Genomic DNA, 12579 nt, shown 5'->3' on the forward strand with positions numbered 1-12579 from the left:
GCCCAGACTGGAGTGCAGTGGCACGCTCCCGGCCACCACAGCCTCAATCTGCTGGGCTCCGGCGTTCCTTCCGCTTCAGCCTTCCAAGTGGCTGAAACTACAGACGCGTGCTACCATGCCTGGCCCATTTTTGAATTATTGTAGAGATGAGGTCTCACCAAGTTGCCTGGGCAGGTCTCGAACCCACGGGTTCCGGCAATCCACTCGCCTCGGCCTCCCAAAGTGCTGGGATTACAGGCTGAGCCACCAAGCCCAGTTGTATATTTTTAATGGTACTCTATTGCAAGTGCAAGTAGCATTTTACAATTACGTTTTGAACAGTTTACTGCTGGAAATTAAAAACGTGATATAAATATTATTTTTTTCTTTTTTTGAATCAGGGGTCTAACTCCATTCCCCAGGCTGGAGTGCAGTGGTATAATCACAATGATTATAGCTCATGGCAGCCTTCACCTCCTGTGCTCGGTGATCCTTCCACCTCAGCATCTCAAGTAGCTGGGACTACAGGTGTGTACCAACACACCCAGCTAATTTTATTTTTATTTTTTTGTAGAGATGAGGTTTCGATATATCGATATGTTGCCCAGATTGGTCTCAAACTCCAAGGCTCAAGCAACCTGCCCATCTAACTCCGGGGCTCAAGCAATCTGCCCACGTTGACCTCAAAAAGTGTTGAGATTCCAGTCGTGAGCCACCACACCCAGCCAGAAAGATGTTGAACACTGCTAATCTTTTATTAATTTTAATGATTCACCTGTAGCTTCTTTTGGGTTTTCTTTGTAGATGTTCATATCACCAATGTATTTATCAAGGAGCTTTTGCCCAGTAGTTCGTGAAAAATATTTTTTTCTTGCATTAGATTAAAATTGTGGCAGACTGCAATTTTTCTGAGGGTTGCTGGGCTTGGCCGGCCTCTACATGTCTTATCATTCTGGGACCCAAGCTGAATTAGTGGCCACTATCAAGGACAAGTTGTTCTCACAGTCATGCAGAAGCAAAAACAAGCCAAGTCAATCATACACAATCACATTAACATGTCTCATTAACCAGAGCATGTAACATGGTCAAGCCCAAAGTCAGGGAGGAGAGCACTGAAATCCTCCCTGTAGGACTCATGGGTAATGAACTTAAGTAATATTTGGAAGTAATATAATGAGTTTTTTCATTTCCAATCCTTATAATTTCGACATCTTTTTCTTACCTTTTTGCAAACTAGCACCTCTACAACAGTCTTGAATAGAAATGGTGGTGGCAGACATCCTTGTCTTGTCCTGGCCTTACATAGATTGCCTCATAAAGTTTCACTGGTAACCAGGCTGTTTAATGAAAGTGTTTTGTAGATTCTCTTCACAGAATTAGGGAATCTCCTTTCTCTTTCTAGTTTATGAAATTGTTGAGTTTTTAGAAACATAAATGGATGTTGAATTCTGAACTATTAAGATACTATATGCTTTTTTCTTTTAATCTCTTAATGTTAGTAAATGACATAAATAGGTTACCTAACATTAAAATAAATTTGCTCTCTTCAGGTAATCCAAACTTGGTCATGGTATATTATATTTTTTGTACATTGCTGTATTTGGTTGGTTAATATATTGCTTATGATTCTTGCAAAAATTTTCATGAATATGATTAATTAGTCTTTCACTTGCTGTCCTTGTCTGGTCCTTATAGCAAGGTAATGTCAGCTTCATGAAATGATTTGAAGAGCACTCCCTCAGATTTTATCCCTTGGAGAGTTTGTGCATTATTGGAATTATCTGCACTTTAAATATTTTGTAAAATTTGTCTGTAGAATCATCTGGTCCTGTTGTCTTTGTTATAAGCTTTTAAAATCCTCACTCAATTACCCTAGGGGCTGTGAAACTACAGTAAGTCCCCTACATACAAACGAGTTCCATTTCAAGAGTGCATCTGCAAGTCCAATTTGTTTGTAAGTCCAACAAAGTTAACCTAGGTACACAACTAACACAATCGGCTATATAGTACTATACTGTAATAGGTTTATAATACTTTTCACACCAATAACAAGTAAAAACAAACAAAAATAAAGAAAAATAAAAACAAAACAAAAAACCAAAAATAAATAAAGAAAATATTTTTAGTCTTACAATACAGTACATGACAATGTACACCAGACATGTGAACTAACTTATGTGATTGGACATGCAAACACACATTCACATCTTTGAAAGTTTGCAACTTGAAGGTTCATATGTAGGGGACTTACTGTATTCAGATTTTCCATTCCTTCCTTCTTTCTTATTGTTCTTGGACTCTCAGAGTTTTGCTAACCTCTTGTCAGTTCAGCTAAGTATCTTTTTAAGGTTATTTATTTCAGAGTATCTATTCTGTCATATTTCCAGAAATTAAAGTATGAAACTCTGTCTCAGTCTCTGGTTTTTTCTCTCTGTTTCAATTTTCTATGAAAAAACGTACACACATGCAACACACACACACACACACACACACACACACACACACACACACACGTATGTATTCAACAAATGACTGAAAGTTTTTAAACTAGCCAAGTCTCAGTTTCGTTTTAAAATACCAGCTGTAACCCATATAAAGGTGGGGCATTTTGTAGCCCATCTCAGTTCAGTGTTTCATCCTGTCCAATATTAAAAAGTAATTGAAATTGAAAATAAATTCAAATTATTTATTGAATCCTTTCAAAAATACCAAAAGGGTTCCGATTTAAAGATATATTTAAAATCTCCCCTACTGCCCTCCAGATATACCTGTCTCCCTTAATTCCATCTTCTCTCGCTCTAACTTTTCGAATCACCTCAAACCATCTGGAGACAGTTCTTTCCTTTTTTTCTCTTCTCATATCTTCTAGATTTACTCTTTTCTCATCCACCAGTAACTCTCTGCCCTTTCCAGTGAAAATTAACTCAGCAATTGTTTCCTTTCAATCTTGTCCTGTCAGTCATCACTCTATTTTAGCTCATTAAAAGCCCAAGAACAGAACTAGGGTTGATAGGAGGAGAGGCTGGGCATTCTTATCATATCTTATTATACATTTTTTCTTCTCACAGGATAATATATGCCTTGAAAGATTATAAGGACTGGAAACAATGAATGTAGAGCACTCAGTGTAGTGCCTGAAGCACTGTAGGTTTTTACATAGATGGGTGGTATCTGTTATAGTGCACCAGTCTTATAAATCTCTGAGTCATTATTTCCCCAGATGAAAGACAAAGAGTTTGGAGTTTTAAGATGACTTTTTAATTTTACGTTGTTGTGGTTCTATAGTACTAAAATATGGGTAAAGATGAGATAGAGAAACACACATTGCTTCCTTGTAACAAAGAGTTTAATATGAGCAAATATGTCCTGCTGTCAAACTGTGAAAAAGAGGCGGTTGCCTCTTTTCAGTCCTACCCTCATCACCATCCCACACACACAGAATGGTAGTTATTCATTGGCACCAAGGACTGGAAACACTGCTGTAATGAATACCTCAAACTGTGGAAGCAACCTGGAAATTGTTTAATGAATAGAGACTGGAAGAATGTTGAGGTACATACTAGAAAAAGCCTACATTGGCCGGGCACGGTGGCTCAAGCCTGTAATCCCAGCACTTCGGGAGGCCAAGGTGAGAGGATTGCCTGAGCCCATAGGTTGAGAACAGCCTGGGCAATTGGTGAGACCTTATCTCTACAATAAAAATAAAAAAATTAGTCGGGCGTGGTAGTGTGCACCTGTAGTTCCAGCTACTTGGAAGGTTGAGGCGAAAGGATCTCCTGAGCCCAGCAGGTTGACGCTGGGGTGCCGTGAGTGTGCCACTGCACTCCAGCCTGGGTGATGGAGTGAGATTCCAACTCGAAAAAAAAGAAAAAAGAAAAAGCCTACACTGCTGTGAATGGACCATTGAGAGCCTTTCTGGTGAGGATCCAGAAAGAAAAGAAGAGAGCTGTAGAGAGATCCTCAATCTTCTTAAAGAATACCTAAGTAGGCTGGGCTCGGTGGCTCAGCCTGTGATCCCAGCACTTTGGGAGAACAAGGCGAGTGGATTGCCTGAGCAGGTCGAGGTTGTGGTGACCGGGAGTGTGCCACTGCACTCCAGCCTGGGCGACAGAGTGAGACTCCAACTCAAAAAAAAAAAAGAATACCTAAGTAATCCTGAACAGAACACTGGTAGATATATGAATGGTAAAGACCATTCTGATGAGATCACAGACAGAAATGAGGAACAGGTTACTGGAAACCGGAGGAAAGGAGCTCCGTGTTATTAAGTGGCAAAGAACTTTACTGAAATGTGTTCATGTCTTAGTGTTTTGTGGAAGGCAGAACTAGTGAACAATGAAATAGAATATTTAGTTGAAGCTACTTATAAGCAAAGTGTCGAGTGTATGACCTGTTTGGTCCCTCTTGATTGCGTATAGTAAAATGCAAGAAGAGAGAAATAAATTAAAGACAGAATTGTTCATCGAAAGAGAAGCAGAACTTAAAGATTTGGGAAATTCTCAGCCCAGCCATACTGTAAAGAATTAGAAAACTTGTTCAGGTGAAAACACCAAGGGTGTGGTCAAACTACAATTTGATAAGGAACTTAGCCATCTAAACAGAAACTAGGACCTATTATTCATGACAATGGAAGAATGACCCCATTCTTAGTGCTAATTTTCTTTGTCTGTTTGAATTGCTATAACAAAACACCATAAATTGAGTGGATTAAAACAACAGAAATTTATTTCTCACAGTTCTAGAGAAAGTGCCAGCAAATTCAGTGCCTGATGGGGGCCCATTTTCTGATTCAAAAACAGTCCTTTTTAGCTGTGTCCTCACACAGTGGAAGTGACCGACTAGTTCTCTAAGGACTCTTTTATAAGGACATGATTCCATTCTCAAGAGTTCCACCCTCATGACCTAATCACTTCCCAAAGGCCTCACTTCCTAATATCATCACCTTGGGGGTTAGGTTTCAGTAGAGGAAATAGTTGGGGGGGGGCAGGATACACATACATTCAGACTATTCAGACTATACCAGTACTATTTGTCATATTTGCTGCTGCACATTCAATCCTTCTGGTCACCAATTCATGACATATGGACACACACAAGAAGAAAGCCAGCAAGCACAAGAGACTGCAAAAGCCAAGATACTAGTTGAAGCAAGAGTCAGAGGAATGAATTGTTTATCTGGCCAGAAGATAGGAGATACATACAACATTTTCCCTCCAAAAAGCAAGAGCATCTTGCACTAGACTGTTGTACTCAAGTGTTATTCGCAGGACTAGGTATTAGTCCATCAAAGTTCCTAATATTCTTGATATATTTGACATAGATTCCACATGATAAGTAAACATATGTTATCTTGTAGACAGGATCTATATGAGAACTCTGATTTTCTAAAGTGTTTTGACTAAGTCCCCAACTCATCCACATATTTCTCTCTTTACATATTAAACTGAATTTTTAATCACATGCGAATTCTCTTTCCTTCAAACAGTTCCAACTCCTTTAGCTGTCAAATTTAAGTAGCTGCTTTCAAGTTCTTTCTTTTGATCATTCAAAACCTGCAGTTATCACTCCTCAAACCTGTGGCACTCCCATAACAAAGTATCAGCAGCCTGGCATTTTTATTTAAGTCAGGAAGCATTGGAAATAGAAGTTCCTTGGAGACAGGGCCAATACTATGCCTTTTTGTGATGCTCCATTGAATGTAGAAGAATTCTGTGTTCATAGAAGGTACTCCACAAACGGGGAGTGGTACTTGTGTTATAGTCAAGGCTATTTGATGAAGTTGTGAGATGCGACTATCAGAGAAATTCCTTATGTAAGAAGGATGGATAGCAGATGTGTGTTCTTTTGCCTTTTCCCTCTTCCTCCTTCCAGTGCCAGAGGGCAAATGATTGCTATTGCCCTAACAGCTGTTTTGGACAATAAGGCTATGTGCTAACAATTGTGACCAAAGATAGAATGAGCACAGGTATCTAATAAGTGTGGAGCCTCTAGGGTCACCCTGGAATGCCCATTTGGGGACTTTACAAAAGACAGACAGTAACCCCTACTTATGTATATAACTGGTTTGGAGGATACTTTTTGTTAAACACAGTTGAACCTAATCCTAACTGATATAAGAGCAATAATGCCTGTGATAGCAGCCTAGAATCAGGTGATCCTAGGTCAGCCTACATAAAGATGATATGGTAGCAGCAGAAGGGAGAAGCGCTCCAAGATAACCTCCAACTGCCTTCTGGGTTTACTCAGCCTCTAGGCTGGGGCCTGAGGGTGATACTGAGAAGGGACAAGGAAACTGCCAGCACATATCCCAGACTGAGATCTAAATATAGCCTCAAAGGGACTTGAGCTGTGACTTTGCCCCTCTACCTTGTCTCAATATCTAGAGACCTTGATAATGGAAAGTACCATCTCCAGAGGCTAAATCAGTGAAGACCAAGGTTAGTCAAGGCTATTTGATGACATTAATGAGTTCTTTTAATTTTTAAGTGTGATAATGGGATTGTAGCTGTATTTTTTTCAAGTTATCCTTTAAAGGAGCAAACTAAAATATTTATAAATGAAATTAAATAATGGCTGGGATTCACTTTAAAATACTTTGAGGGAAGAAATGGATGACAATACAGATGAAACAAGATTGTCCATGAGTTGATTATTATGGGTACGAGGAACATGGAAATTCACTTCACATATAAAGAAAGACAAAATCATGGACTTCACAGCAATGTGGATGGATTTAGAGTCTACCATACTCAGCGATGTATCACAGAAACAAAGAACTGAGTACTACATGCTCTCACTCATAAATAGACCCTGAGCATTTATAATAATACTACAAGAAAGGGATTGGTAGTAGCAGGACACTGTGCAGGGTGGGGAGGGGAGTGGGCACATAACATCAATAAGGGTACCTAATAAGGCAAAGTGAGGACCAATGGGAGGCCCAAACTTCACTTGCACATTGCCCACTTATGTGCCTAAACCTGAACTGCACGCACATCTTTAAAATAAGATAATTGGGTGTGGTGGCTCACACCTGTAATCCTAGCACTTTGGGAGGCGGAGGTGAGAGGACTGCCTGAACCCAGGGATTTGAGACCAGCCTGGGCAACTTGGTGAGAGCTCATCTCTATGATAAATTTCAAAATTAGCCAGGCGTGGTGGCGCATGCCTGTAGTTCGAGCTACTTGAAAGGCTGAGGCAGAAGGATCGCCTGAACTCATCAGGTTGAGGTTGCCATGGCTGTGGGTATGCCACTGCACTCCAGCCTGGGTGACAGGGTGAGACTCCAACTAAAAACAAAGCAAAATAAAATAATTTAAAAAAGAAAATCCTAGGCACCAGAGTAAGACCCCATATCTACAAAAATATTTAAAATCATCTGGCCACAGTGGTGTGCACCTGTAGTCCCAGCTACTTGGGAAACTGAAGCAGGAGGATGGTTTGAGCGCAGGAGTTTGAGGCTGCAGTGAACTGTAATCACGCCACTTACACTCCAGCCTGGGCAACAGAGTGAGACTCTGTCTCTAAAAACTAAAATAAAAATAAATTTTAAAAAGAAAAATAAGAGTGATTCAAGGAGAATCATGTTCTACTGAGTGTCTGGTGGAAGGAAGAATGGGGCTTAGAGGCAAGCCCAGATGAGTAGTGGGTTCCTCTCTTGTTAGGAGCACAGAAAAACCATGCCCTAACACCATGCTACTCAGCCACTGAATTCTAGTCTGGCTGGCCTGGCGATGTATAATTGTAATAAAGGGTGTGAGCCAGCCCCACTTGTCTCTTCTTTTTTTTTTTTTTAGTTGGAGTCTCACTATGTCACCCAGACTGGAGTGCAGTGGCCGCTCCCGGCCACTGCAGCCTCAACCTGCTGGGCTCTGGCGATCCTTCTGCCTCAGCCTTCCGAATAGCCAGAACTACAGGCGCACGCTACCACGCCTGGCTAGTTTTTGATTTATTGTAGAGAGGAGGTTTCGCCAAGTTGCCCAAGTGGGTCTCGAACGCACGGGCTTAGGCAATCCACTCACCTCAGCCTCCCAAAGGTGCGGGATTACAGGCTGAGCCACCGAGCCTGGCTCATCTCTTCTTTATTGTTAATCACAGAAAGGCTCAGTGAGAGCATTGTAAGTTCATCTTCTACCTCCACACTTGCAGGCATAGGAAACAAATCTGCCAATACTGGGCACTGTTGTAAATTCATTGCTAAAACAGCTTTGGGGTCCAAAGTTTATGAGATGTTTCTTCAGACACAAGCCTTCATGCAGAGAATTTGAAAAGCAAACTCCTTGACAGTCGATAAATGCTTCCTTCTCTGCTGATGAACGGGTTCGAGGTCTACCTTTCTGGCAAGTTGGTAGTGTACAAAGTGGGGGAAAATATGGTAACATCCTAAATTATCAAAAATGAGGTCATGAGAAAGAGAATAAAGGTATGCTCATACAACGGAATATGGCATAGCTAATTTAAAATGATGTCCATGAAGAATTTATAGTAACATGGGAAATCCTTATGCTACAATGTTAAATAAAAAACATTTGGGCACAACTTATTTTGAATTGGAGTCTCACTCTGTGCCCAGGCTGGAGTGCAGTGGCATGGCTACCACAGCCTCAATCTGCTGAGCTCAGGCAATCCTTCTGCCTCAGCTTTCCGAGTAATTGGGACACCATACCCAGATAATGTTTTGTATTTATTGTACAGATGAGATCTTGCCATGTTACCCAGGCTGGTCTTGAATTCCTTGGCTCAGGCAATCCTCTAGCTTCAGCCTCCTAAAGTGTTGTGATTACAAGCATGAGCCACCGCACCTGGCACAATATTGTTTATTCTATATAATTCACATGATGTAAAGTATATAATTATATTTTTAAAAGAAACATCCTTTGTCTTACTGTCTTAATAATTATTAAAGCAGGTTAATGGAATTAAGAATGATTCCTACCCATTTATTTTTCCATAGGGTAGAGTCATAACTGGGATACAAGATACCTGAATCAGTAGAATGTGGGGATCTTCACTAGTACCTGTGGCTTTGTCACCAAAATAAATTGAAGTTATTTTCACATCATATTACACTTGTGAGTAGATATGTTGTAATGTCATTTATTCTCCTCATAGCTTTGAAATTAGACAGTTACTAGAACTGCCACCAAATCTTGTTATTTAATGTATATTATGGGATTACCAAACTGTTTTTCAAAATGCTGCTAACCATATTTGTATACCTAACCCTTAACTGTACCCCACAATATCAAAATAAAAAACACTGATTATAAAAAAAAATACTGCTAACCATATTTCAGTACAAAAGTTTTCCTCAGTAATCCTATATATTTTATTTTATCTATTTTAAAATATTGTTTTGAGAAGAAATTTATAGGTTTCACCAGACTGCCAAAAGGGTTCTCAGGACAAAAACAATTAAGAAATTCTTAACAGATGTGTTTGTGACAGATGGACTAATTAAAGTATTAGCTACCCACAACATATAATAATGGTTTACTGCCAGGTGTCTTTACGGTCCCAGAATTCTTTCCACTTGTTCTTTGATGATGTAGCCTAGTAGAATATGACACCACCTCCATCTGTATCTCCCCAACATCCCCTGTCCATTAAGCCATTAGAATAATTCTATATCTTTCAAAAACCAGTGTTTGATGGATCACAAAAGACACTCCGGGGTAAACAGGAAGCTACAAAGGCACAGGCAAGGGAACGTCTGATGGGGCTGATGGAGAGCTGGGTTGACAGGTCTTCCCCTGCCTCAATGACCAATCAACATTATCCTAAGTGAAATAAGCTAAGCAGAGAACAATAAATACCACATGATGTCACTTATATGTGAAATCTTAAAAAATTGAACTCATAGAAGCAAAAGTAGAAGGATGGTTACCAGGGGCTGGGGGTTAGTTATGAATGCATAATAGTAACAATATATTGTATACTTGAAATTTGCTAAGAGAGATTTTGTGTTCTCACCACAAAAAACATGTGAGGTGATGTGTATGTTAATTAGCTTGATTTTTCCATTCCACAATGTACACCTATATCAAAACATTATTTTGTACACCATAAATATATACACTTTAATTTGTCAATTCATAACATCAAATATATTTTTTAAAAACATTGAATCCATCAACATTGTAGGTCAGCACTCACTGAGGAAAGCCAGGAGTTTTTTTAAAACCCTACAAATACCTGTCAAAGATTTAAAAGTAAAGAAAGTAATCCTTACACAATGGGTGGTATAAAGCTTAGGTCTAGCAACAAAATAGTAGGAAAATATCAGAGTTTAGTTTAAGAAGAGGGACAAACCAGCTACACTTTTCAAAATGGAATAAATGTATTTCTTACTCAAATTTGCTTTTAGAATCTGGTATGGCACTGGGGGCTGTATTCCTTGGGCTATGACCACCATCTGATACCTTTGCGTGCATATAAGAGATTTTTTCCCAGAAATCCCAAATTTCCCCTATTCAAATGAAAATATTCTCTCATGTTGAAAAGCATCTACCTAACATATAACCTCCTCTGAGAGTTAGTCTCCTTTATGCCTGCCCCTCACCAGAGGTCTACAGAGTTGGGTTCCAGCAGTCTCTTTATGAATCCAAATCCCTGACAGTGGCTGATTAGCCAGGGATGGAGACCTGACCTATGCCTCACCAATCAGATACTTTCTCCTGGGAATTTGGAGTTGGGAATCAGTTCCTCCCCAGTGCTTTGAAGTATGGGCATATAAACTTGGGGGTTGTAGGATGGGCCTGTCTGGAGATGTGTATGCTGAGGCAGATAGTAAGTGAGACCAGGGTAGGACATGGGTATCCACAGAGAAGCAGAGACACTTCACGAAGTTCAGCTGCCCCTGCTGTCCAGGACCTCTACATCCACATTACAGGAATCCCCTTTGGGCTGGGGCCTGTCTGCATGGGGCCCCAGTTTAGAGTTTGCACCTAGGCACCCCACGGGGCAGCTCATGACCATCTTAGCTCCCTCTTCCCAAATCATGGTCAACGTCTCATGTGTCCCTTCTGAAAAGAAAGCAAGGAGCAGCCACCCAACCAGCATACCTCGGGTCTGCCAATGCTTCTGCGGACCCTTGCTCCAACTCCTTCTGACTGCTCCCGGCTGAGCACTGAGAGAGTAACCTTCTTGGAAGACCCCATGTCAAAGTCTAAAGAGAGTATTCTGATGCTGAACTGTAGAGACTGAAGGGCAAAAGGGGAGACAACAAAAAAGAAGTCACAAAGGAGGGAATATCCAAAGACTACAAAATAAAGTATGTTAAAATTATACCCAAAATAATAGCAGCTACAATGCATTGATTGCTTGCTAAATACTGACCCTGGGTTAGGTGATTTAAAACAACAATATAATGGTGAACATGTATAGTACTTACTAGGTGCCCCGTAGCCACCAATTATTTACAATAGTTATCTCATATAATTTTAAAGTTCTCTTGCACAAGGGTCAGTAATACAGTTACATGCTACATAATGACATGTAAGTCAGCAAGGACCTGCGTATATGATAGTAGGTTTATAAGATTATCATAACCGTAGTTTCACTGTACCTCTTATCCAGCTATGTTTAGATGCACAAATACTCCCCTTTGTGTTCCAATCACTTACACTAACTAGTACAGTAACGTGCTGTACAGGTGTGTAGCCTAGGAGCAACAGGCTAGGCCATAAAACCTTGGTGTGTAGTACTCTGTCCCATCTAGGTTTAGTGAGTGCACTCTACAATGTTCGAATGAAAATGAAATCGCCTAATGACACATTTCTCAGAACGTACCTCCGTCCTGAAGCGAAGCATGACTGATAGCTCTGTTGAGTATTTACTAAGAACCTCTAATGAGGTTTTTTTTTTTTTTTTTTTGAGTTGGAGTCTCACTCCGTTGCCCAGACTGGAGTGCAGTGGCTGCTCCCGGCCACCACAGCCTTGACCTGCTGGGCTCCGGCGACCCTTCCACCTCAGCCTTCCGAGTAGCCGGAACTACAGGCGTATACTACACCACGCCCGGCTGATTTTTTGATTTATTGTAGAGATGAGGTCTCGCTGCCCAGGCAGGTCTCGAACCCGCGGGCTCAGGCAATCCACTCACCTCAGCCTCCCAAAGGCGCGGGATTACAGGCTGAGCCACCGAGCCCGGCTCTCTAATGAGGTTTCTATGCTTTACCTCAATGTACTCTCTCGACCACCACAGCCCCCCATCAGTGCTACCCCATGAAGTAGGTGCTACCAGTGAAGCTGATATTTGGGGAGCTTGTGTGGTGACATAGGGAACACAGAGAAAAACCAAGAAATTGGTAACTCTCACCAGATCGTTCTGAAGATCTTGGCATTGAAAGGGATCTTCCAGGATCATTAAATTCAAAGACACCCATCTATCCCTGAAGTTCAGGGCCAACTTTTCAAGGCAAGAAGTCTTTGAACTTTCTCATGAAGTCTTCTAGAGTACAAGCAAATCATGGATGAGCTGCCCTTAGCAATGCATCCCATATTTCGGGACTTACCTATGGCCCAAGTTTACCATTCAAAAGTGTTTCCAGCCGGGCTCGGTGGCTCAGCCTGTAATCCCGCGCCTTTGGGAGGCTGAGGTGA

General features: G+C 40.8%; 1 protein-coding gene across 1 annotated transcript in view; it reads right to left on the reverse strand.

Moving 5' to 3' along the window:
• The window catches only part of PIR (pirin), a 114101-nt gene extending 102912 nt beyond the window's left edge, over positions 1 to 11189 (reverse strand). The window contains exon 1 of the mRNA XM_008064617.1: positions 11043 to 11189. Within this exon, the coding sequence (XP_008062808.1) occupies positions 11043 to 11138 (96 nt within the window). The 5' untranslated portion in view covers positions 11139 to 11189. The remainder of the gene's footprint in view (positions 1 to 11042) is intronic.
• Positions 11190 to 12579: the final 1390 nt, after the last annotated feature.

This window comes from Carlito syrichta, unplaced genomic scaffold (assembly GCF_000164805.1).
Source record: "Carlito syrichta isolate Samal-C Ts95f unplaced genomic scaffold, Tarsius_syrichta-2.0.1 Scaffold307764, whole genome shotgun sequence".
Lineage (NCBI taxonomy): Eukaryota > Metazoa > Chordata > Mammalia > Primates > Tarsiidae > Carlito > Carlito syrichta.